We start from the raw sequence: 27,603 nt of genomic DNA on the forward strand, positions 1-27,603 counted from the left end.
TTAATGATGGGACAGGAATTTGAACTAGCCAGTACTTCCAGGTTCAATACATTTATATTGCACGTAGACACAGAATTTGTATATAAACTAGAATTCAAACTACTGTTTAGTTGGGTCAATTACGCACCCTGTGCATTTCATATAAATTGTATATTTAGTATCAGTAATTGCCATGGAGATTGTTTTCAGATTGAAAACGATTTGCTGATTCAATTAACATGTTATGTTAGTAATAAAAGCACTTGGGAATATCTAGGTTTATTGCATGGTAATGGATTCTCAGAAGAGAAATATGATATATCCTATTTATTATAAATTATTTCTTAAAGTTAGACTATAAAGGTGCTTAAGGTTAAGAATATACTATGCTGGTTTGCAGCTTGATTTTGTTAATTTACTTCATTTTAGAATCAATTATTTTGTAGTCATTTATAAAATACAAAATGGTCTTTAGGAAGATGATTTTTTTTAAACCAATGAGCTAACAGTTATCTTCTTATCACTCAGAAGATTTCCCTAAATGACTGATAATAACCCTCTTCAGCTACTTTAATTTCTTTATTCAGTCATAAGGCAGAGATATCTGGTAATTTTTACATATTATTTTCTTAACTCAAGGAAAAGCAGTCTGTACAGATGAATGACATAAAATTTAGTCTACCCAGATGCTGAAACATACTCCAGGTTATATTGTATGAACTATCATAGATGTCTATGAGTTCTATTTAAATACAATGTTTCAGATTCTACCTAATTAAAATAAACTTAAGTTGCTTTTAAAAACTAACCTGTCCAAAAGATGCCCAGTAAATTCCTATGAGCTATTCATTGTTTTAATCTGTAATCACCTATTCAGTACTAATAGATATAGATACAATAGAACACCAAAAGATCTATTTAACTCCATCTCTCTATAAAGATAAATAAAGAAACGAGCAGAGAAAAATTGAAGAAAATACGTCAGTTCTGTCCTGTGGTGACAGAATCAATATATTTAAACCAGCACAGTATAGTTCAGAGAACTCCCCTTAGAGCTCCAGTGTTTGAAAGCACTTATTTGAGCTTCTACTTCATGACTTGGATTGCATCTGAAAAGTAAGGACACTGGATTTAACTGCAGCATCTTTGGGTACCTGTTGACCCACAGACTGAATCATGCATCTGCAGCTTCTAAACCCTGGAGCAAATATGTTACATAATTAGGTGTAACAAGATAATCTCATATTTCAAGAAATTCATTAGCCAAATAAAAGAAGCCTTTAACTAAAACAGTTACAGCAATTCATTTTATTAAGAACAACATGTTACATTATTTATTTATTTCATAACTCTGCTAAAGCCTTTTTTTTTAATATATGACAGAAGAATTTGTTTTCTGGCTTATATTAGGTAACCATTTTTGGATTTTATGCAAGGCACATGGAAAAACGCATTGCTGATTTACTGCACATTTCCACACACAGTCAAACTAATATCTGATCACAATCGAAGGAGCAAAACCTTGCTTGGCAGTGCAAATTTCCAAACACATGGATGTGTGCAGCCTTGTGCAAGAAAACAGTCAAAATAGAAACCAATACACTGCAGAATTTACTGGGAAAAGATAATGGAAAATTTAAACTGGGATTTATTTTCACTTCAGAAACTACTGCAACTGAAACAACTGCAATAAAATAAAATAAAATAAAAATATTGCACAATCTATCTCCAATACTTTGTATAATAGGTTTTGTGTTTTATAATTTATCTATATGATAACCCCTTGGGAACTTTTTCTTACTTTTAATAACTGTAGAAGATAGCAGTTTTTAATGTTAGTCATGAAGATGAATCTTTAGTTATCAGTTAAATGTTTTTAATTCCATCAGTTCTTTTGGGTGACAACTTGCAGTAATCCATACTTCTGCTTCCAAGAATAAAAGGTGAATGCTCTACCTCAGTATTTTTTCAACTTACTGTCCTAAACTACTTTTTTATGAATTTTAGTTAGGCCAACAAGGCTAGTTTTAGTATTGCCACAGCAGGTGGAATGACCATTACCCCATTCCTAGTTTACAATGTGTTTTGTGAGACTCGTCAAGTTGTTTCAGAACCTGTTAGGAACAATATACTGTAGAAGTGAGTTTTAATTATTTTCACATTTTATTACAGACAAAGCTAATAATTAGAAGGTGTCATTTCAGTTAATCAGAAAGCCATTCTCTGTTTAAGGACTCATGCATTTTTTTCCTTGAGGAAAAAAACCCAACAAAACAAAACAGTGACTGCTAATCCTGATTAGGGAAGTATTTAACTGCAGGGCATGGTTCACAGATGTTTTTGCATCCTCAATAGCTTTATGGGCAAGATAGTTAACTTTGATGATATGAAAATGTCAAGAAGAAATATCAGGGAGGAAAAGCTCAAAAAGTTTTCTGAGGTTAAATGACAATAAGGAGCCATCTTTTGTCAAGAATTAGAAGCAAGTATAACCCATTTTTGATGAGCAGATGGCCCCCTTGAACAAAAGCAGGAGTCGTCCATTGGAATAGAGTATTTGAAAAGCAAAATCATGCCTTTTGCTAGATATTTTCTGTCATATGTACATAGTAGCTATCCATTTTTTAGCAAGATTAGCTGTCAGATTAACACATTATCCATGTGAGTCACAGTTAGTCTAAACCAAGGATGTGGCTGAAGAATGATGTGCACCCACATGAAGGAAGGTTTACGGAGGCTGACTTACACCACTACTGTGGAATGCAAACCCTGCTTGGTTTTTGTGGTGGGTTTTTTTGGTGGTGGTTTTTTTTTTTTGCTAATGCTGGCCAGAGCTCTACAAACAGCCATTCTCAGTTGCCATATCATGCTGAGTTGATACAAGCCTTGATGTGGATTTGAACATCCATATGCAGGCCTTGCATCTGCCACACACATCCATGTATTATCTCCAGGGCATATATGTCTCTGTTGTTCTGGACAATATACAATAAGACATTAAATAATTTATTTACTCAAAATGCTCTTTATATACAGTGTTTTTATCCATTCAAGAGCATTTGACTTTTTTCTGGAAAGCCAAGTTTAAGTCAATTCAATTTAATAATAGAACAACAGGATACGATCTGCAAACAGCATATTTTCTTACAGTCTAGGGAGCACAGATGGAAGTTTTCACAAGCAGCTGACGGATGTCAATATCCCACTTAAAAAAACACACCCTGAATATATGTACCTATTGTTATATCTCTCAGACACCAGGTAAAGAAATACAATACAAATAATTTCATCTCAATGGAATGATGACGCATTTGGAATAAGTAGTTTCTGGAGACATCATCTTATAAAAGACTGCACTATAGCATGTGACTGCAGCTCAGCGTTAAAGGCCTTTCCCCCACCAACGTTTAATTTCCCAGCATTATTTTACTCTCTACTCCTATTCAATCTGTGACTTTATTTTTCACCCTTCAGCAGCCCAGCAAAGCCCCCTTTTTGCACAGTCTGTATCTGTATCTTTTTATAATCTTCCAAAGTTAATAACAAAGCTAAATGAAGGCAAAGTCTGTTCTGAAACAAACTTTGTTCCAACACATGAATATTTGGCAAAAAAAGGAAGCCTTCCTAAGGAAGCCTTCCTAAGGAAGCTTCTTAGAAGACAAGTAAGTCACAGCCAAACATTCCAAGCAGTGCCTGAAGGATCTGAGGCTTTTGTCCATAGTCAGTGTCTGCTATCTATAGGAGCAGTTAAAAGTAAAGAAATAAGCTTTCATTTTCTTGCCTTTGGCTCTCCGTATTTGGTCATGAACTATCTAAACAGTCCTGGCTTATCTTGCAGGCACACAGGCCAGCTGGTCTCTATGGGTAACGCCACTTACGCAACAGAGCACAGATTAGAATATGAACATTACATGTTTGTAATCTAAGGACAATGACTTGCCATTTAAGCATAGTTCACAGCTGCTCGTAGTTATAAAATCTGTAGAAGTCAGCAGATTTAACTCTAAGCAACAACAACAACAAAACCCAACCCCCAAACTTTGTATGTACAACTGTATTAAGGAATTGAATTCACTCAGAAACGAGCAAGCATCAAGATTTTAGACCAAAGACATTGGACACAGAACAAATTATTTCATACAGTCATTTGTATCAAAATAAGCTTGTTTAAGACAATTTACCAACTCAGGTCATAACAGATTCTAAAATTAGATTTAAAAAAATTTAAGGCAAAGGGCATCTAGAATAGAAATCTGGAGAAGACAAAAGTATTTTCAAGTGGCACATCTAGTCTTGCTTTTAAAGCCAAGTACACAATATGAACGCAACATGAAATATTCTTTGTCAAAGCAATGCAATTTCTGACTGCATGAAAGTTAGCTTCAACTCTTAAGTCCCTTCAATATAATTAAAAACGTAGGAAGAAGCAAGGGAAGTTCCAATCATCCAATACATCCAGCCCACTGTAATAAGAAAATAGTGAGGTAACTGTCAGAGGCTGAGTACTTCCAATCTTACTAATAATGGGTCATTCAACATATTCAGCTAATTAATACAGATGTCCCACCTATTCCATTCTCTCCAACTCTAAGTAACAACATCCCAGAGTCAATATATTAAAAAGTAATAACAGGAGCAGCAAGCAGGGACACAACTTATGTTTGAAGATTTCCTGAATTCACCAGGAAACTAAAATCCATGTTAAGATCAAGCTGTGATTCACTATTGCACTGTAACTTAAGATGTTCAACAGACTAGTAGCTCCTGCATCAAGCGTTTATCTCCACAGAGAGAAACAATAACTACTAATTCTTTTCATTCTTTGTTCTAAAAATGAATTATTGACATAAATACTATCCCAGTACAAATGCTGATGTTATTTCATGTTAATAAATGAAGGTAGCTCCTGCCCCTTTATTTTATCTCCAAAGCACCAGTGTAGAGGTGGGGAGTCATCTGATTTAATGTAGATGATAATGAAATAGTAGAACAACAGATGAGTAATGAAAACTGACAGGTTTTGTATGTGTTTGAGGTAAGGGATTTTTTTTTTTTCTTGTCCACTAGAAACATTGCTTGAATTGTTTTCCCTTATTTAATTTCACATTTCAAAACAACATTCTTTTCTAAGTAGACAATAGGAACCAAGGCAAGGAACTGCATTAAATAAATCTCTCAAAATCTTTCTAACAGGCTTCAGGCTATGCTGTACTTTTTCTGTCAAATATTTCCATGTAAAATCAGATGTTAACTCTCTGAGTGAACCCATGTGCAAACTCTTTATTCATCAGATTAATGGCTACGGAGCAACAGGCAACTGAACACATTTTCACTCACATAAGGTATTCATGACTTTCCAGAAAACTTCATATTATTGCAACTACTTTTCAGTTAAAAATGTTGCATCTAGTGAAGAAGGAAATAGATTGCAACAAGGTTTAATGGGAAGCTGCAGTAAATGTATTGACACAAGCAGAAATTTGTTTCTTTAAACAGGACCTTGCTATTAATTTGACAGATGGATTTTTGCCTTGCTATACATTTGAAAACAAAACAAAAACCAGCCTTTGCCCTGGAATACCTCTGATTGCCCAGTGCAATATCTCTCTTTGTTGCTCTTTTATGCTGATCCAAGGGACAATCAATACAAGAATTTAGGCAGCTTCTGTGCTATACCAGCTAAGGAATATGTTAAGATCGACAATCTGTAGGGTGAAAATACAGAGGATAATACGAAAAGTCAATATTCTGTATCACATTTGCATTTATACTAAACGTTAGTACATGAGTTTAAATTTATAGAACATATTGTCTCAAATATACATAGCTATATACACAACTAATAGTAGGGTTTCAGTTCTGGTCACTTTGATCAGCAGGAACATGGTAGATCTAGACAAGATAAAACATACTGGTAATGATGCTTGTGCCACAAGAAGAGCAATGAACTCAATTACATTTGATGTAAAGGTGACAATATAAAAGTGAAATTAAGGAGTGACTCAACATTCATACATATGATAAAATCTGAACTACAATAGTAAATGTCAAAGAGCAAAACCCTGGAACTCTGGAAAAATGTCCGCTTCAAAAATTGGGTCAAATTTTCTTTAAGTCTCTAGGATTAAAATACTTTACTTTTTTTTTTTCTTTTCTTTTTCTGAGAAAGACATCTGTAATATCGCCAGATGCCTGCTTTTTAGGTTGATCGTTCTAATCGGTCTGACCCTGTTTCTGAATGCTTACAAATAAGATTGTTATGTTGATCTTTTTGTTTTAAATTTAATGCAGATAAATTTACAGTGTATATTTGGGTTACAGTGAAACCTTGTTAAACTGAATGTTTTGGGACCGCATCACAGTTCAGATGAGAGGAAGTTCAAACTTGTGCAGCACAGTGGTTGGTTGTTCAAGTATGTATTTTCACATATACTAATGACTTTGAAGCACGTGTACTAAACCCTAAATTCTTGATATGTTAACAGTGGCTGGAAGAACAGAGAGAGTGGCAAGTCAGCAAACCACTTAGTGGTAATTTGATTATTGGGTTATGGAATAGTTAAGTTCCACTGTGACCCCAAACTTAAAACTGTGTACAGTTCATGACTTCTGCCATGCAAGGAATTAAAGAAAAAAGAACCTGAACAATTAGAACACGACCTGTATTGTGCTTCTGCTTTCATAATGTCAGTTCCTGATTGCTTTTTGTTCTTTTCCCAGTTTAAAAGCATCTGCTATACTGCTGTCCCAAGTGGCACTATGCTGAATGCAGTTTATTGTTGAAGATCCCTTTTGAGCAGCAAAGTAGAAAGCTTACCAACCAAGAGGCTAACATATAAGGCTTAATTTCATGTTCCAATATAAATGACACAAAATTTATATTGCACAGTCAGATCAAAGGTCCATCTAGCTGATTATCCTGATTGCTGCAATGTCTAAGAGTGCCTAAATAATAACAATGGGGAAAGACTATACAACACATCCTCCTAACAATCTCTTGCCCTCTGCGAATTTTCAGCTCAGGGCATTTCTGAGCCACAAGTGGTTTCTAAGTATTTAGTAAGCCTCCATGGATATCTGTTCCTTAAACTTGTCCTGTTGTCCCCTGTAGGCACGCAAAGCTTGCATTTAGAGCAAATTCCAGGGAGAAGCTGCCACTCCTGGTTGATATCTCCCCAAGAGTGCCAATGACTCCTCAAAAAGAGAAATGGGTCTTCTACAGAAATTAAGTAGCATAGACAGGAGCAATGGGTACTAGGACTGAGAGGAAAAGAATGTGTGTTGTCTTCAGAAATACACCATTATCCCTGCAATGTCAATCCTTGTGCAGTTGTGTTGCCACTTTGCCATTGACGTATCCTCAACTCCCGCCAACTGCCTCCAGGCCTTTTTTTTTATTCCTAGTTTTTCTCTTTCCAAAATAATTTTATGTGCTACACAGTTTGTAAAATGCTTTAAGAATTCCATGTTGGAAATTGCAGATCAAAGACTGAATTTGAAAATACTGTTATTTCATAAAAACATTGAACAAAAATGGTATCTAAATCATAATAATAACAATGTAATAAATCTTAATAATATCAATTTGATATCAGTTGTCATCTGCTACAATATTTGGCATTTATTACTGAATCATTTGAGATCCTTACATGCAAATTGTTCTGACAGACATAATTTGAAAACATAAATATTGGCAATTGTTTTGTTAACACTGTAGCTGTTTTCAAGTACCATTTGTGCTGTATAAAGAACACGTACTCACATTGTGCCTGGGACAATGCTTTACAAGCTTCCCAGAGGTTTGGCATTTGTGATTAATTTCTCCTCAGTCTTTATATTATTTATGCATGTAATGATTTTGAACAGCTAACTCGCATTGCTGACAAATTCTTAGTAAGCATCCATAGGTAACAGTTAAACTGAACTAACGACTACTATTTAAACGATAAACAAAAAGTTTTTTCAGTATTCTGAACAGGTGTGTTACAAAAACTTAAAAGCCTGTGTATTTGTTTCTTTCTTAATGTCCATAATTATTTGAACAAACAAAAAAGTTACTCAAATCAACCATGTGTGGTTTGTATATCATGGAAGGATACTCTATCATTATTGTATAACTGAAATAAGAGGTCAGAAATGGGTAATCTGCAGCAACTAACCAGGCACCAAAAATGAATATTTTAAAACAAATCCCTTAAAGGTTCATAACACCCAGCATAGATACAGATTCCCTCAAAATTACATTTTTTTAACTCCAAGTCTTATATATATATAGAATGAAACACCAATCAATATCTCAATAACATTTTTTTATTTACACATTTATTTCCTTGTGTCTGTAATCTCTGTTTTCCCCTTCTAAACTGGCTTTTCACCTTTTATCTAATACTCTGTGCACTGAATGGTACAACTTCACTGTGGAGAAACTCAAGAAATTCCCATTGCAACAAACAAGTAAGAAGAACAATAAAGTAATTTCAATTTAATTCCTCCAATTTTTTATATATATATATATGTAATGCCAAATCTGCTTCACACTCATGTACAGGCCTAAATAAAATTAAGCAGATGACTTAATTTTAGTATTTAATCTGTTGAGTGCTACCTGTTGACTTTCACTGGTGCACTCTTTGAGCTCATTTTCTTCCTGTAACATCTTGTATGTACCATGTGTCCACATGAAATTAAAATCTAGAATTTAAATATGTTCTTTAAAGAAACAGTAAACAAATTAATATCAAATTTTGTGAATTACTATTCCGTATGCAAATGTCACAGCAGACAGTAGGGGGCAACTTTCACCCACAAGTCGTACTTTATGCATTCTGATATATAATATAATGACATGAAGTGGGTACTTTCAGTACTCACCTAAGTTTATTGTGTGGTCAATATCAATTTTGTAAAATGGGAAGTGTCATTTTTAAACTTCCATTTTGTTCTCCAGCCAGTGTTCTGAGGAATGTCTGGTTTATATGCTAGAAAAATGCTGCAAGATAAAATAACAAACTACTATCTCAAGGCTGTAGAGAAATGAAAGAGAAGGACAATTTTTTTCCTCTAGTTTGCTGTCATAGCATTTGTGAGAAACTAATCTCAAAAAGATAATTTTTCTACACTTATATTTTGATAAATAATTCTTCCTTAAATAAGCAATTTCTGAAAGCAATAATTTAACACCCTAAAAACCAGTGCAGGTACCAATATAAAAGTTGATATAAATAGCAAAATATTAATTAATGATATCAACATGCATAATTAGACTCTTGTTAACAATAAATTCATATTTAAGAATAAATTGATGTTCTATATTGTGTGTAAAATTTTGTATCACTTGAAAAATGAAAATTTTGCCCTGAATTTCCCCACACAGCAGTCGCTAAACATAGGAATGGCATCAAAGGATAAAAACAGTCAGACATAAAGTAGTACTTTTTCCAAGTGTACTTACTATATTATACAACTATGATTTGTGGATTAAAATATTATATCATTTATGAAATTTAATATGCAACCAGTAGGTTGCATTATTAAATATGCAATCTTTAAAATTTATATTTAATTTTTAAAATGATCAGATTGGTGAAAGTAAAGGAGTAGCACTGAAAGTATTTTCACACCAAAACTAGTCAAGTCAAACAATAACACTTGTAATAAACCCACAAAACTAGGACTAGTCTTACTATAGGGTTCACAAAATGAAGTGGTTAGGCCTAGGGTGAGTGTTTAGCAAATTTAGGCAGAACCATGATTTCAAGTGATGGGTGTCAAATACTGGGAACCAAATCATAGAAAACTTCATGCTCCATTTAAGCTTCAAATTTGAGCATAAAATACACTGGATGTCAAACTGCAGTAACAAAGCGAGACTGACTGCAGACCTTTCTTACCAAGTGTCCCGAGATCCTTCAGTAATTCAGGTCAGCGAGTAAATGTAACAGCCTTTGCTAGGGAGTCAGAATAAGTTATTATGAATGTCTTGTCTGGCTTTAAACCCAAAGAAAATGCACTATTTATTTGTTTTTCTCGGTGATGTAGCTAACAATTATTTCTGTAAACATAACCCCACATTAAAATATAAATCTCCCATTTCAGTTAGTGCACTTAAATTGTATTTTACTTAACAGATAGAGTGTAACATAAACAAGATTACAAAATATGAAAAACATCCACTCTCCAGCAGTTCCTGAAATGAACTTAAATTTTCATGTTAATACTCAAAGAGCACATGTGTAACGGGTATCAACAGCACTACTTTACAAACAAAAGCAACCATAAAAAGCATAGTAAAAAAGGTAGAGCAGACATTCTACCACAAGAGATTACTTGAGACTACTTCATGATCCCATAATTTGTGTTGTTTTACAAATTACCGGGTGGGGTGTTTTGTTGTTTGGTTGGGGTGTTTTTTTGATCTTTCAACCTATGGCAGAGAAGCATCTTGCTGTTTTATTGATGTGTTTTGACAGGACTGAACTCCAGATAAAACAAAACAGTTGATTTCCACTCCCTTTTTCTCTCCCGGTGATTTGCTCTCTGAGTGCCCTTTCATGAGTTGACATGCCAGGACTGAACTTTCAGTTCATTTGCCTCCTCACTTGCGTCCAGGGTTCGATTTCAGATGGACAGTAGGAGATGTGGTTCCTCAGGCTGAGGAAAGTCATCCTGGAGGGACAGCCAAACAGACTGTCAAGGTCAGTTTTGTCCTTTCTCTTCCCTTGGTACAAAATAACCTATACGTGACAGACTTGTTTCTGTTAAAACCCTGTTAAGTGTGCCCTTTCTTTTTCTTAATGTAAAAGCTTCATGAAAACAGTCTCAACACTAAAACACGCAAACAAACAAAGACAAAACCAGATTCACACCATCCCTGCCTGCTGCCCCTCCAGGATCCCCTACAGTATAAATCTCTCACCCTCCCTCGCCTCTGCGTCTGAAACCAGCACCAGTTACACAGTTACAGCGGTTTACACCAGTTACAGAGGAGAAATGCAGTATGAAAACTCACTTTGTACAGGAAACCGACTTCTTGACAATGTTTACTTGTCTCCCCATTTTCTTTTTCATTTCCACATCCTTCCTTGTCTCCCAGGATATCTCCTGTGTGATTTCCTCTACCTCAGACCCACCATTTCCCTCCATTTCCTCACAGACTTAAAGCAATCCCAAGAAGGAGCCCATATTCCTCAGGCATTCTAAAATTACCACATCCTTTGCAGCTACTTTACTTGCTCTAGGCAGACATAGCTCTTAAATCTCACTGGTGCTGCCTCTACTTTCTTCTTCACCATCTGCTACAGCAGCAGCCAGGCTGCTTCCTGCTGTCTCCTGCCTGGGGATGGTGAGGGCAGGGCAGCGGGCAGCAGCAGGACAGCAGAGCAGCTGCGCTGACAGCGCCCACTGTGCCCTCTGCTCAAGGACTGCAGTTACAGGGCTTTTCCTCAAACAGCCTGAGCAGAAGCTGGAAAGGTTATGAAAGATTGCCAGCCCTTTCTGCTTTCTCCAGGATGGTGGGCACTGATGTGTAGAATTAGCTTAAATACAACAGAACAGTCAAAAGTAGTTATGTTTCTTCTCATTAATTGTAAAGCCTCATTTCCTCACATGGTAAGCATAAAGACAGAAGGGAAGCTTCCAGAAAATGGCTAATGAATTTCACTTCTCATTTGAATAAAAGTCTCTATTTTACCAATATGCCAAATGCTTTTATTTGGCACCTTTTCAAGGATCCTTTCTGTTGGGACGAAAGGAAACTTTTGGGGAAATAGTGGGACTGGACAAGGTAACACACAGAGGTCCTCTCCAGCCTTAACTTTTCTGAGATCCTGTCATTTTTGAGGCAGTGCTCTTTGGTTACAAAGAAGATACCTGAATTCTGTTGAGAGTACGACAGGAAGGAAATTCTAACAGACAATATCAGAGTTACAATATGGAAATATCCCAATCTGTTGCCCTCTTAACTGTAAACTAATTCTATACCCCAAGTGTTTAATCTCTTTGCTTTACATCTTTCTGTTGCAATTGCAACTGGCCAAAGTTCATCAAAATTTACAGTCAACCAAGTGCAAGAATTAAGGTTATGGGCCTGATGGGATGTGGACTTCCCACTTACTGAAGTGCAACTCAAACACAAAAAGTATTTTGATTTATAGCATCTAAGAAGTTCTTGTCAATTTTTCCCGAAGCCCTTCTATACTTTGACTTTGAAAACAAAGCTTACCTTTTGTAGAAAAGTCTTCCTTCCACTTACCTGCTGTAGGGAGACTGTCCCTCAGAGAATGATGAAAATGGAGAAACAGGACTTCCTAACAGTCAACTTCTGTGCTCGCCCTAAACAGGACAACTCAAAAAGAGAAGATACTGAAAAGAGATTTAACAAAGCTACAGTATTCGGTGTTTTCCACAACAGGTATGGCGTTGTAGGATCCATTTATAGTAGTACACGGGCTGTGTCACAGGCCTCTATCCTATTTGTCTGATGTTGTGGGTGGAAATGTAACCCCTCATTACTCTCACAAACTTCCGTGAAAAGCTCTGTTACTAAAGACTGAGTAGGTAACTGTAGATTCCGTTCTAAAATAAATTACAAGTTACACTAATTTGTTTGACCTGAATATAGATAGGCTACAAAAACTCCCATATATATTCTTGCTCAGGTTACATTTACTGTGTGGTGATACTGCTTTATAAATAGTTCCATTTTTGTGTGTTTCATCTAAGATGTAAATTATTTGACATTACCAACCTCTTGGAAAGTTTCCAAATGGGTCTGGTTTTGGTATACTACAATAACTGCTTATTACAGAGGAGAGAAGGTTAAAGAATGTTTTCAAAATGTAGAAAGATTTTCTGTATGTTCTTAAGTTTGCTGTGTTTTATTTACTATTTGTGTACTGTCTGCTTGGAGTCAAATGCTGATTAGTGTTTCCTCCTTTCATTTCTGTGGGAAAATTGCCCTATATATGGTAAACAATTTTCCATTTTTCATTACCATTGAAGTCATAAATAGCTACAATAGCTGATAGCCTTTGAGTAGGTAATCAGAATAATCACTGGTTGCATAATAATTTTTCAATCAAAAGAAACTTCAATTTATTTATTTTTTTAGTAGAAGGACCACAATTATCCAATTTTTTTTTTTTCAGGAAAAGTTCAGTTCTTGCAGCTTTAATGCATAAGGAAATAAATTTGCCTTCAACAAGAATGACAGTTTGTCTAAATAGAAAACAGATTCTTTTCCAAATCCACAAACATTAAATTAATCATTGCTAGATCATGTGCAAGACCTGTGTCGCACCGTGCAGCTATTGATGTTGGACTACTGAAGTAAGATATATTTTGATACAGAGAATGGCCGGGGACAGAGGTTCCAGGTTTCTATCCTTGTTTCTCACAGCTCAGGGAACATAGTTTCTTTGTAGATCTAAGACATGTTAAGAATTCATGAATGAAGGTCATGAAGAGTATAATTTCAACATAAGCCTGGTCTTGTTTATCTGTTTGGTTTTTTACTCTTAAAATAATAATCTAAGCCCAATATAACAAAACGAGGAATAAACCACAGTAAATGTTAGTACTGAAATCTACAGAAAAATTATCTGAGCAAACCACATTGTTAACAGTAATATAGCTATTCTTTGTGAATTGCTTCACAAAACTGGATGAAAATTTGATGGCATACTGCAAGGCAGTAGGCATGAAAGTCAACACTAAAACACCTAGCTATTTGTATTTCTGTGCAAAATGTTAAATGGCTGAAACAAATGACAAACAAGGTCATGCTTATGCCATTCACATAATTAAAAAAAAAAAGGCAATTAGACATTATATTAAGTACAAAAGCTGTTTTCATGTGCTTAGATCTAGATTTGGCTTCAGTTTGCATTGAAGTAATGTTTAGAAACATATCTTCTTTTTTCAGCATAAGGCCAGCCAGGCATTGGAACAGGTTGCTCAGAGAAGTTATGCAGTCTCCATCCTTGGAGACTGGTCTTGAAAACAGACCAGATTGGATACAGCCCTGAGCAACATGGTCTAGCGTTGTAGCTAATCCTGCAGCAGGTTGGACTACAGACCACCTGAGGTCCCTTCTAACCTGAGTGATCTTATCCTGATACAGTATTGTGGTAGAACTACCACTACTAAGAACCTAAAAGCATTTCTGTTTGAAGGTTTGCAATTGCTTATTTTCTTAGACTCAGCTGGTACCTGATAATTCACAAGCAGCTTCTGTTTGAAATGAAACTTTGCTAGGACTGAGTTAGACCCTGATCCTGTGAAGAGTTGAGAGCTTCAAGTATGATTCAGCAAGGACTTTAGAAATAAGAAAAGCTTTTAAGTACCTCTAAAGCTCACCACAGATCCACGATTTAGGAGGAGTTTGGTGCTTACAAATTAAGACCGAAGTGTCTATATTTTATGTGACTTTTAAGGTTGTGTCTTGTGAATGCTAAGATTATACTATAATCACAAACAGAACATAGGTCAAAATCTTCCCTTGAGAAATTATTCTGATGAAACTAAGTTCTTCAAAAATTACTTCATCCCATTTTAAAAGATGCAAAGAGAATTAAAATTTGTCAGCAGAACCAAAGCCGAACTAACAAAAAGCACAGAGCAGTATACCTGGAGCATACTGGTGCCAAAAGCAAATTTTTATCACATGCATACAAAGGTATCAACTTGAACTTATATTCTGCAATTGATTTCATACGAGCAACATAGTGCATTCAATTCAGTATTAGTTGCAGGATTGGGATCTAGTCCAATTACTGAAACCTATATCATAAGCAGTAATGTTGAGGAAGTCTTATAAAAAAATTTATTCTCTTGTGGAATATCTTGAAAGAACTGATGGATAGATCATTATCACCACCTGCAAAAGATCTAACTGCAACATAAAATACTTCTCTGGCTCTGAAACATGCAATAAAGTTTGTTGCACAATTTTAAGTTTGTATTTCAATTTATTTCTAGTTCTTATACAGAAGAAGAAAATGAAATTTAACAGCTAATACCTAGTCTTGATATCTTTGGTGACTTCTTGAGTTATGATAATGTCTTACTATACCTTGAAATAATGAAAAGCATTTTAAAACAGTATTAACTTAAATACTGATATTCAGTTGTAGAAGTTCTGTGAGGTAAGTTGTTATAACTTTTTGTCATAGCTACGCTTATAAGCATATAATGCAATAAGTTGCGACTTACTGTACCGCAAAATTGATCAAGTTCACACAGATGTTAAGATGTTACCTTGGTTCATGATGTGTTTGCTTTTATAACTTCCATCCCTTGGTTAAGGTTATAACAGGTTAAAAGCAACATTAAAAAAAAAAAAAAAAAGGTATTTTGAGTTAAACTTAAGTTTTCACCTCGATAAACATACCTGGGAGACCTGGAGAATAGTTCTTACATCATATAAGATATCACAGCAAAGCTATAAGCTGTAACAATTAATTGGAAAGGATGTAAAATAATAGGACTGATCATCTGACCCTGCCCAATTCAACTAATGCAGGACCACTGTTTATCCAAGTTACATCATAGGAAAAAAATTTATCTATTCCAGAAAAATTAATTTTAATTAAATAACATTTTAAAACTATGGTAGTACCCGGCATTAATAAAGGTCCTTTTTAAAAATGCAAAAAAAAAAATGTGCTTACTAACATATTGCACAGAAAAACAGGACACCTTTTGCCTTAGGCTAGAGAGTACATAGGCGTAAGTTTTCTTCAAGCTATTCATAGCTAAAATCTGGACAAAATAGTACTCCATTACATTTTCCACTTTCCCTGCACAGTGCAGCATTTAGACTTCGGATTTAAGAGCATGTTGGAAATACAGACTACTTAATGCAAGAACAAAACTTTCTAGTATGTTTATGTTGCATAAGATAATACGATCCATCTGTTGGAAAAATCCTCACTGAATATTATATCTGTCCTAGTAATAAACATGAATAGAAATCAAGATTATTTTTTTTTAAATCCAAAACTGAGTAACAGTGAGCCTTACAAAGAAATATGTTTAGGAACCTGAGGCAAATTATACATGTTAATGTTGGAGTCACTGAGAACAGTTAACACAATGTAACCAAACGTCAACTGGAATATTCTGCAGTAACTTACCAACGAGGTCTGTGTTTAATGACTATATGAATGCTTGGTTTCTAAGTTTTCAACTTCAGATGGTGAAGATTAAGTGCTAAGGGTGTTACTGTAAACATTTAAGTGAGATGAACATCACTGATTTTCTAATTTTACCACATGGTTTATTTCAGAAGAAAACAAGCACCAGTTACATAGTTCTCCTGCAGGTCAGTAAACAGTCACACATGAAAATTCAATACAATTTGCTTCTTTGTTTATGTGCAGGATATTTAGTTTGGTTTGCAAAGTATTAGAAGAATAATAAGAACCTCCTGACAGAATACCGCAACTAAATTTCTAAAAAGCCACTCAGTTAATCTCAGTGTTGAATCTAGCTGTTTCAAATTATTGTAATGTATAATAACAGTCTTATTGACAATATAGATGCACAGAGCCAAAAAAAGCTAGAAATAGTGACCAAAATGATGAACTAAGTGCCAGCCCAAATCACAACAAACATATGGCCATTAACCGAAGAATGGAGGGGTTTAGGAATGCAGCTGTCTGTGGTCTCCTAAAAGTTCCAGAGGAATGAAATGCTGTGAGGATTGGCAAAGTCTGGATGAGAAGTACTACTGAAAATGGTAGGTCCTAAAATGGAGTCAACTCATTGGTTCATGTTGGAATTCAGACATTTCTGTGGTCAGAATATATTCATTCCATTGGCCTCATAATGTACATCAACAAATTAATATTGTATGGATGTCATTTCAAAGCCTACTGAAGACGAAGAGCCATTATTGAAGCCATTAGAGCACAGATGGTTCAAACTATATGCAGATATTCATACTTGCATTTCTGCATTATAGCTCGTTTTTTTTGTTGAACAGTAATGAATTGTCTCATAATCTATTCCATCTTCTTGCCATTAGCAGGCTTTGAATGTTCACAAATAGGAGCAAAGAACTCATTTTCCAGAGCTTTAATCACACAAAGAGGGAATGCCTAATTCTCTAAATGAAATGGTCTGTGATCAGTGAAGCAGAGATTTAATATATCACGGCAAATTAGGTAGATTTTAATAAATTACTTATCTCTCTGAATACTTTACATATGCTTATGAAGAAACATAGCCTGTTTGCAAACAGTGGAAATCCACAGGCTATAAAATCCTTTGAAGAAAAGGACAAATAAAAAAACTAAATTAAAAATGAAATGTATTATATCCTCGTTCTCAAGAGACAATCCTTTTGCAGCATTGATTCACAGCTCCATTAAAAATATCAATTAAATCCTTTACTGAGATTGGTTAAAAGCTGGAAAATTAACTTTCCAAGCTAGACACTGGTTGTTCAGATACAACAATTCATTGTACATGTTTGATGTAAGTTCTAAAAGTGACAAAAAACAAATGAAAACACAGTTGCCTGTCCCGACAGCTTGAACTAGGTGAAGCAAAATCTGATACTGTATGGCTTCTTTTCATGCTTTGACAGATGTTGGCTGAAAGTAAATCTTGTACTGTAGAGAAAAATGCCCTCCCCCTACTTCAAGTCATGATAATCATAAACAGCTGATTATAATGTTAGTAGAAGGGTAAAAGTTATTTAAAAAAAAGGTTGCAGTAATTTAATAAGTCCGCAACTAGCCTCATTTTTTATATTTAATTGATAGGAACTGCATGCATCAAAGAAAACACATACTGAAATTTAATGTGCATAAAATGGATATTAGCATTTTAAAGAGGCAGATTAACACATTAATCCAAGTAATTTTCATATATTGCTTTTAATAAAATCTTCACAGTATAAAATTCTTAATGAGGCTAATCACAGGCATTCCATTTAGTGGGGTGATTAGGGATAACATAAAAGTATTTTTAATCAGTTTTCTAAGGCTTATGGTTTTTTTATTAAAAATTAAAAATTTGACTTGCATTTTTATTACTGTTTTATGTAGGAAAAAATCTTGAAAATGCAAATAAAGCACATCATTCAATCATGTAGGTATTAATTATTTACAAGACGTTGTCCATTGTGGAGAGATTCTTAGCCTTAGGGGGGAAATATAAAAACAAACAGACTGAAAAGTATACAAAACTTTACAACTACAAATCAAGCGTCCTTTTCATATAAATTATACATTAAATATACTGTAAGAATTACAAAGATCTCATCTTTGAAGCACTATCAAGCACGTATTTACACTGGGAGAGGGAACTTCTGTAGGCAAACTTCCCTTTCATGCCTCCTAGTCATCTTTGCATTCCTCATAGACTGAACGCAGCGCATGGAGGGCTTCCACTGTTACTTTGAGCTTTCCAATTACTGCACTATCATCTTGTGAATTGAAAACTAGAAAGGAAACATCAGAAAACAGCATTAGCAATTTCATTTAAGGTTTTGCTTTTGTTCTGATAATTTTTCTTAGCATTTGGACAGATTAAAAGGCACCTAGCATATGCTTAAAAAAGAAAAAAAAAAAGAAAAAGAGAAAAGAAATCTTCCAGTTCAGGCACTCAGCCTACTGGAAACTGAGCGCCCTAAGAGCTAGAATGTACATCAATAAAAGTATTAGAGTTGGAATTAATTCTGAAATAAAGAAAACTGTCTGTATGATAATTGCCTATATAAATGAATTATTTTTAACAATATATAAATATAGATATTCCAAACTCTCTGAAAGACATATATGCATATTATAAATAGTTTTAAGTAAAAAACATACCCATACTGAAATACTTAAATAGAAAATAGTTTTTCCAGTTGGTGCAATGCAAAACTATTTTAATTCCAGGCTTCTGTATGTTGTAAAATAGTGAAACATAGACAAAGATGGTATTTCTCCTAGACTACGCTATTTAACTACCTTTGTCTTTGTGTATGTGGGTTTTAAAGTAGTATTTAAAATTTCTATTTTATAGAAATTAGATAATGTGATTTAAAATTGCACTTTTACAGTATCTAAGTAAGCCCAGAGGGCCACCATCTCTACTGCTGTGATTAAAACCATGCTGCTAACAGTCAAAAATGAGGCTCTTTCCTAGTCCCTCATAAAAAGCAATAAGGCTGGCTAAAATACCTCTAGATGAATTAGAATAAAACCAAATAATCTTGACAGCACATCTTTTCAAAGCAAATTATACAGCAGGCAAATGGCAAGGTTATGTATTTACTATATAAACCAGGATAAGTTCTCTGGGACATGCAATGATACTACACGCTTCTAGGCTGCTGGGACAGCTCAGAAGAGATTTGGAGAAGGGAAAATGTGGGATAAACCTTCCATCAGTGACTTTGTTGATACAGCTATTATAGGACAGATTGGATGCTATTCTTGGACAAATCACTCAGTGAACTATCAACTTAAAAAGCAGACTTCAGGGGACATGATTATTTTTATTTATAAGAATGGTAGGATACTGTAATAAATTATATGACAAGATAACATTAATTCTATTTTTTCAGTTTTAATATTGTCATAGTACCTCTGAGACATATTGTTAAATGTCTTGTCTATACTCTCTCATCCAGCCTCTTGCTCAGCCATTCACTTAGTTGCTTCAAATTTCATGTAGGCCACTTTCACACAATCAGCAATGAAAGGAACAAGATATGAAAAAGATATATGCTTGAAGTCCTCAAAAAGAATGAAGTAAGTTTGTGGTATCTAACTTAAGAATTATTAGATCTTCATGTAGTAGCATCCTATGAATTTCCCTGTGCCTAGGTTTATTCTGTTTACCTCAAACCAATATCCACCTCAGAGAATGTGTGCAATATTATTTAGGAATTCTGTTTATTGTGCTATTATATTAACTGAAGTCTGTGTCCAGATCTTAAGAACAGATCTTTTTACAATGTCTTCGTTGAAGAAAACACACTGATATGTTCTGGTTTTGGCATGAACTGACATATATTAATGTCAAATTAGTTTCAATTCCCTGAGCATTCTAAATATTCAGAAAATATGGTTATGGATGCAATAAAAAAAAGTCTAAACTGTACAGCATGTGCAGAGAAGGAGGAAAGTGTGGATAAGAATAAGAAGTATTTCTATTACTGTCACTTTCTTAGATATAATCTACAGAAATGTACATAAAAACTAGTTCAAATGTCTTATGATTAGGGGAAGAAATGCTCCTCACATTATTGAAGTAGTTGTCATTACATAGTAATGATTACCTCTTGACAGAACAACAACTAGTAACAAAAAATAGTCCCCCCTGTCACAATTATGATCTCAGATGACAATTAGGAGTCTTGAGAGTTTTATGAAAGGTGACTTTCAAGGGTACAAAATTGTATTTATATTAGAAATCAATCATATCAAATGGGAATTATGACAGTGGGAATTATGGCCATAAAATCCAGAACACAGAATTTTCCAGTAAGAGACTACGAAATAGCTTTTTTGAGGAGATGTGATTTTGTACAACTACTTGGAGAAAAATTATTGGTGGAGAAAAGATCAAGTGGTTCAGCCACAGTAAGAAGTGCATCAAATCTGTATATTATTTTTTCAGGGTATGGAAATTTCATTCTTCTTAGAATTTTCCTTATCGTTTTCCTGGAACTTTGATGCATACTTTGAGTATTTTAGCTACAGCATGGATGCAAATCATGCATGATAATGGAAATGGATAAGAAAGCCTATTTCTTTCCCTTACTACTCAGCTCCCCATCACTCAGGGTATGGTAATTAGATGCAGCAGTAGAAGTAGCAAAGTCCCATTAGCTTGGCATTCTACTAGGGCTAACTGGAATTCTTGCCATTACAAAGAGTACCTTGTGAACATGGGTGCGCTGTGTCTAGTAATCAAGCTGCTTCACTGACCACTGATTGTTATCTGTTATAAAACAGTTACTCTCCTATAAAGTCTCACCTTCTTCACTGAGCTTTACCACAATGGAGAAAGGGTATGGTGAGGAACAAGTAAAGAGAAAAAGGCACCTTTGATAACCATGTCCCTGCTACCTTGGGGAACAGGAAAGTAACCAAGGAGAATATTTTCCTTCACTGCCTACGAAAGGACCAAGTAGCCTTCTCGAGCCTTCTTATCAGCATTATAAAAATGCTATCTTAAGACCCAGGAAACAGAAGATTGCACACCTCCTACTAGCCTCACCTTGCTTTAATGAGTCACAGTGAAAGTTCGGTCAGTCTGTTACAGAAGGATGCTTACTCTAAACTGATAGCTCAATCAAAGCCATGGGTATTTTATATCATCTCAGATACAGGTTTCCTATGGAGGACACAAGCTTGAGGTACTCTGGGGCTTACAACATAACTTCAAACACGATAGAGACATTAGCAATATAGAAATACTGACATAAATTTTAATAACAAAATATATATTTATAGTCTTACTGCATGAAGTATGTTGTACAAAATAAAGAATTACAGTAAGTGGATATGTCCTGTAAGTTCTTAGGTTTTATAAAGTAGTTACTATGAGCTGGGAATGCCTCTTGGTTTGGGGTTTTTTAAACAGAATTTAAGGAATAACAGTAGTGCACAGTTTTTGCTGACTTTTGCCAACAAATGGGGAAGTCATTAGTTAATATTAAATAATTTCTTAATAAAACTATGTCAGACAATTACTTGCGTAGTAAAGCTTGCAGAGAAAAGCAGAAATTCAACAAAAATTCTAGTTTACAAAAGGTTACAAGAAAATAATCTCTAAAACCTACCATCAATATCTTGCTCAATGATATCTCTTTGCTTCTGGAATATCTCTCTCAAACTGACATAAGCGAAACCGATATCTTCACATTCAAGATCCTGTTCATCTTCTGGGGGATCACTAACCACTGTAAATCGTAGGCTAAGCATAAAAAAAAGATATTTTACCTTCAGAAAGGCTTGAAAATTAACTAAAAAAAAACCCAACAGAAAAAAAGGCAAAACCCCATTATTTTACTAGTTAAGAATAAACCAGAACTCTTTATCAATTATATTCAACATTTTCCATGATAAGAATACTCAGAGATCCTTTCTTTTAAATCTTCCCTCCTTTAGCATTATTTAGCAATACGAGAAGGACAAGCTGTAACCACAGATCTGCACGCTTATCAAATTGTTTCACTCCTCTCCCCCCTCCCCTCCACTCTGTGGCACAATTCTTGTTCATATGGCAGTGACAAGCAGAACAGTCTAAGGATTAAAGACTTTTTCACATTTGAAGCTTGTAAGTTTGTTTAGCTCAGATGCTGAATCAACTGTTCAAGTCACTTAATTGCTTTTTATTTACCCCTCATAGGTAAACATCAAGATTGTATCTATGTATTTTGAGACTTTTATAGCAAAACTCACTTATATAAAATATCTAAAAATATAGCCAGGGCTCTCTTGGTTGGTTGTTTGTTTTTTAAATTTTTTCCCCAATTTTACCTCTCTGGACCATACCATGCAAATTATTAGATGTGAAGAAATAAAAACACTTCATAAGCAATAATGGAAGATTTAGGTTAAACATGTTTTGTCAGTTAGAATCTTTTAATACCATGAAGTTGTTAATTTAGCCAAGCCACATAAGATGAATCTTATTTAAGTATTTCATCTTTGATGTGGAGCATGCTTAAGAAGTAAAACATTTCAGTTGTCCCCAGTTATGGTGCTTTATTTGCATAGTAGTCTTAGAACATGTTAATTGGACTCCTGTTGGACTGAACTAAATTATACTGAATATGTGCTCCAGGAGTACCTACCCCTAATGCACTCCACTGCAACAGACATTCAGTCAGTAGGATCAACTAGTATTTTGAATTCTCAAAATCATCCTAACAACAACAACAAAAAGCTATGTACTGTGACCATCAGACCATTAGCAACAACTTCTTTGCACTAGAGATTCTCTGGTCTGCACCACTTCATAGTTTAGATCTAGCCTCAGTAAATTTTAAGCCATGCATTTTCTTGGCTTTACACTGAGTGGTGTGGGAGACATATGAGAAATAATTGGGAAAGACAAACCATATCAAACGTTTTCCTGATAACAGAAATACTAGCCGTGTTGAATGAAGAAAGTATTTCCAAACACCAAGTGTAAAACATTTAGCTGAAAGTTACTGAGAATTTTCACACCTCATTTAGATACTTGGAAAGCATACTCTGGCCAAGAACACATTCCACAAAAGTAACAGGAACCTAAAGGCACTTCCTTCAAAATAGTCTTTCTAATGTTGTCTTGTATATTCATTATTTAAAGTTGGGCCTTACACAGCAATTTTGTCCTGCACTTGTTCCTTCTGACCAATACATCTCATATTTTATCTTTATTACTCTGTTCCTGTTTTACACGTAAAAAACTACTTGTGAGTACAGCCTGGATACAAAGGCCTTTAAGAGTATTTATTGTGCTTTCTAAACACAGCTTGTTTGTCCACCCCAAACGTCTAAGCCCAACACTGTACAAAATACTTGCCTTTCTTCTGTGAACTTAAATTACACTCATTGCATCCAAGCATGGCTTTTCTTTTAAACACACAATTCCAATGTGCTGGAGCTGACTTGAGTTAGTGGCTTGTGTTGGGGCCAAAAACACCAAGATTGACAAAATGACAGGAATTCAGAGCTAACTACTTTTTTGGTATATCTTGGCAATGTTGTTTAAACTGTGAATGCTTGCAAGCTTTACAGCCTAAAAATGTTACAATAAGCATAATTCCAAATGAGTAACAATCAAGTTGCGTAAAATGCAAGAATACAGGAAAGGATATCTTAGACAAAATATAATCAAATCATCCTAAAAGACTTTAAACATAACAACAACTGCAATATGCTTTTATATAGTTTATTTTTGTGCTTGACTCTTACTAACAAATATTTATTACAGAAAATAATACATAAATATCTGTTTGTCACTAAAACCAGACACCTATTGAAAATATGTGTCTTTAAAAAAATTTCTGGAGGCAGAAAAGTAAAAATATCACAGCTATTTCCAACAGCAGGTGGCTTGACTGAGTACAATGGATCTAATTTAAGATTTCGGCACAGAGCTAAGCAGTAGCAAAACTGCCAAAACACAATCAAAAAAGAAAACCCCTTAAATGTGTAAGATAAATATTAAATGAAATAAAAACAAACTAAAAATTGTAAGAATAACTGATAAAACTGTTGGGTATTGGGAACAGATCAGTTTTGTTTATGATTCAGTGTCAAATGTTAAACAAAATCAATTGGAGAAACCAGTTAGGACAATGGTAGAAGAGAAGGAGATTAGTGCTGGATCAATATTTATCACTTAAGGGTACCAACTACCACTAAAATTTTCACTAAAGCATAAACCAAAAGCAGGCCTAGTAACACTTGGGACAGTATGTTATAGCCAAAGTGGAGAGTCATTCATACTGGTCCACTTTCTGGTTCAGATCATATGCAAGTAATTTGTTGAAGGTTGCTCTATTCATGTAAAACAGATCAAAGGAACTGCACCTCTAACACCTTACAGTTCCAATATGCCTAAAAGTTCATAATACTGGATTAAATCTTTGCTGCTAATCGGGAAGGGGATTTGAACTCTGGATCCCCTGAGAATAACTAGTAGACTGCAAGAATGCAGTCCACAATCACTTCGACTTTTGTATTTTTTAGAAATATTACAAATTCTTTAAGTTTAGAAAATATTTAAATATGATATTCAGTATGCTTTACGTTGTTTTCTTAGTTTACCAAAAATTACAAGAGTTTTATTTTCAGGTTGTACTAGCTAAAAAGAGAGTTTACATTGCCTTGGAACATACTGCACGTGAACAGACTCCTCACACTGCTTCAGCATAGAACGCACAAATGTGCTGCTAGTGTCCCATCTTACCTTAACACTGCCTCACTTATGTAAGAAACTTTGCTGGAAGTTGGAATATCAAATTATACTAGAATTTCTTACATAAAGAAAGGTACGTATAGCATTCCTCTCCCATACTTCTCTCTAAGATCCTAGACTTTCTCTCTAGCTCATTTCCACATTTCTTTTCTCTAATGGCAGGTATCAGTACTCACTTCCTTGCAGGAATCCTATGCCTACTGACAGAACAAAGATCTTGACATCCTGTTAAAACTACCGTGTGGGAAGATATTTGCTAGATGCTGCAAGAAAGACTACAGAGCTAAATCTAACTTGTCTGCTAATAAAGGGCCAAAAGAAAATAATAATTGTCTTAAGCTTAAAATGTGCTTTACAATGAAGCAGAACAACCTGGAAAAAATGCTTATTATTGTTGTTATGATAACACTTAAAGGTGTTATCACCAGCAGGGAAGGTAGAGTGCTTGGACGAAGCTCTGATGTAAGCAAATTTCATTCTGATTCTTTATTCCAGAGATCAGTAATTTTTAAGCAGCAAGGGCAAAACCCTGTGCATAAATAAAGTATATTAATGTGAAGCTAACACAGTACACATGCTCTATACTGCTATAACATGGATGCACAGATTTTGTTACTTTGGAGAACAATGACTTCATATAGTCAGTTTCTTGGAGTAACAATCATTTCCTACCAAGAAATGATGCACCTGTCAGGACCAGCCGGGAAACCTCTTTCATAAGCCTGTTGACTCTTGTTATCACAGCAGGGTGACTGTTAGAAGGATGGATTCCTCCATTCTTCACATATGCCTCTTTTGACCCTTGTCAAAAGAGCATATACTCTATCGCCAGGTCTGCAAGCACTGCAAGTACAATCTGGCACGAGGAATCAGGTATGCTTCTCTAGACGACCCAAATTTCTACACTCTTAAAATGCTGAAAGTCAACAGTGGAGTACCAAGAGAATGAAGAATAGAAGATAACTATGACACAGTTACAGTAAGTTAAATGGATTACCAGAAATGCCTCCTGTTTTTAACCAATTTAAAGACTTGAACACGCAAGTAAATTACTATTGGGTTCAGATGATACAGTAATTTTGGACACCCTTTTTTCCCCACCCAAAGTTCTACAAATATTAGTAAGTATAGCTTCCTAACATAAACAATGTAATTTGAATCCCTATTATACAGAAAAAGAAAGAAAACAAAAAGGCTATGCATGACACAAAATACAGTTGTAAGAAGAAGCAAGCATTCTGACAAAATTTCCATATCAATGATAGAGACATTGTCTGGTTGAAAATGTAGACAGAAGCAAAGATGCTTGTCAAAAGAGAAGAACCATCTTTGTGGCATGCAACAATTGCTAACCTAAACAGGATTTCAAACAGTCTTCCTAGTCTCCTACTACCTCATGCTCATGTATTTTAGATTTTGTATCATTCCACTTAGCAGCATATTTTCTTGATTTTCTTGAATACTGCATTTTCTTGCATTTTCTGCTATTTATTCAAATGTGGAACCAAAATCAACATTTCTAATAAACACTTACAATGATTCCATAACAAGAAATGAAACTGAAAGAAAGCACAATGAACTTTGTTTTGAAATATTATCTTTTAATGAACAGTAAGCCCCACTCCCAACAAATAAACATAGTTTCCCATATAAATGCCATGTCACTCTACATTTTTTTATTTGTTAGTATAAACTAACACAGTGAAATTCATTATTTTCTGCCCCAAGGTAGCTCCTGTTTCAGCTATAGGATTAGGGTATAGCTGCAACTTTGGCTTAGCAGTAATTTTATGTATTAGATAAACATGACTTTTATCACTTGAGAATATTCGTCTTTTTCAAGAGACATTTGTTACAGTGACTCACCTTTTGGAAGACAAAAATAGCACGTGATGCATCTATTTATGTTCTAATGTGGACCCAATCATTATGAGTATCATTTCTACAACGTTAATTGTGACAGGGAGAAAGTTCACCTGAAAACTTAATACACCACTTGATATACATAAAACACTGTCTATGCTCCTATAACCTGGCATAGCACAAATACCAATAAAGTGTCAGGCTAAACCATGTGCAGGCAATTTTCAATTATATTTATATTCTTGATAATTTGGTTTTCTGAGCTTTAAAGCATTAGCTTAGTTCAGTTCCTGTTTCAGCTGAAAAATCTCTGATACTAGTTTGTAAGGCTTGTGATAGAAAACATGTGTTGAAGATAGAACTAGGCCAGGTTTAAAATGCATAGAGTTGAAAACATTTGGTGTATAGGCAGAACCTGTCCATCAATTTTGTTTCTTGGTGGTCCTCTTGTTAGGCTAAAGTGGGGAATTGGGCTACTGATGAACTTCCTGCCCTGCTATTTAGTCAACCCAGAACTGAAATTTCACCACAGACCAAACTAGACACACTGATAAACACGGAAAACAACCTACCTAGTAACCCAGAAGACAGTACCATGATGGCTCACGTAAAAGATAAATGCTTCTGTTGTGGGAAAAAGCTCGCCGCTGTTATTTTACCTTATTTTTACCTTAGGTCTGTTAAATATTTAGTATAGATATCTAAGTATTTATAGGTGATATTGAAGCCTAGAGACTAGCTATTTTCCTTCGCTGAATTATCCCTCAGGAAAAAAAAATATTTTGTTCTGGGTATTGTTAAATTCCTAGTACAGCATGTTACCCACTTTCCGAATCTATA

At 34.8% G+C, this 27,603-nt stretch overlaps 1 protein-coding gene across 5 annotated transcripts in view; it reads right to left on the reverse strand.

Moving 5' to 3' along the window:
• Positions 1-16,233: 16,233 nt before the first annotated feature.
• Positions 16,234-27,603, reverse strand: part of RPGRIP1L (RPGRIP1 like) — an 84,835-nt gene continuing 73,465 nt past the window's right edge. For all 5 annotated transcript variants that reach the window (XM_075101615.1, XM_075101617.1, XM_075101614.1 and 2 more), the window contains 2 exons: positions 21,767-21,900; positions 16,234-18,427 (listed from right to left, as the gene is read on the reverse strand). In XM_075101615.1, the coding sequence (XP_074957716.1) occupies positions 18,324-18,427; positions 21,767-21,900 (238 nt within the window). In that variant the 3' untranslated portion in view covers positions 16,234-18,323. The remainder of the gene's footprint in view (positions 18,428-21,766; positions 21,901-27,603) is intronic.

Source organism: Phalacrocorax aristotelis, chromosome 8 (assembly GCF_949628215.1).
Source record: "Phalacrocorax aristotelis chromosome 8, bGulAri2.1, whole genome shotgun sequence".
NCBI lineage: Eukaryota > Metazoa > Chordata > Aves > Suliformes > Phalacrocoracidae > Phalacrocorax > Phalacrocorax aristotelis.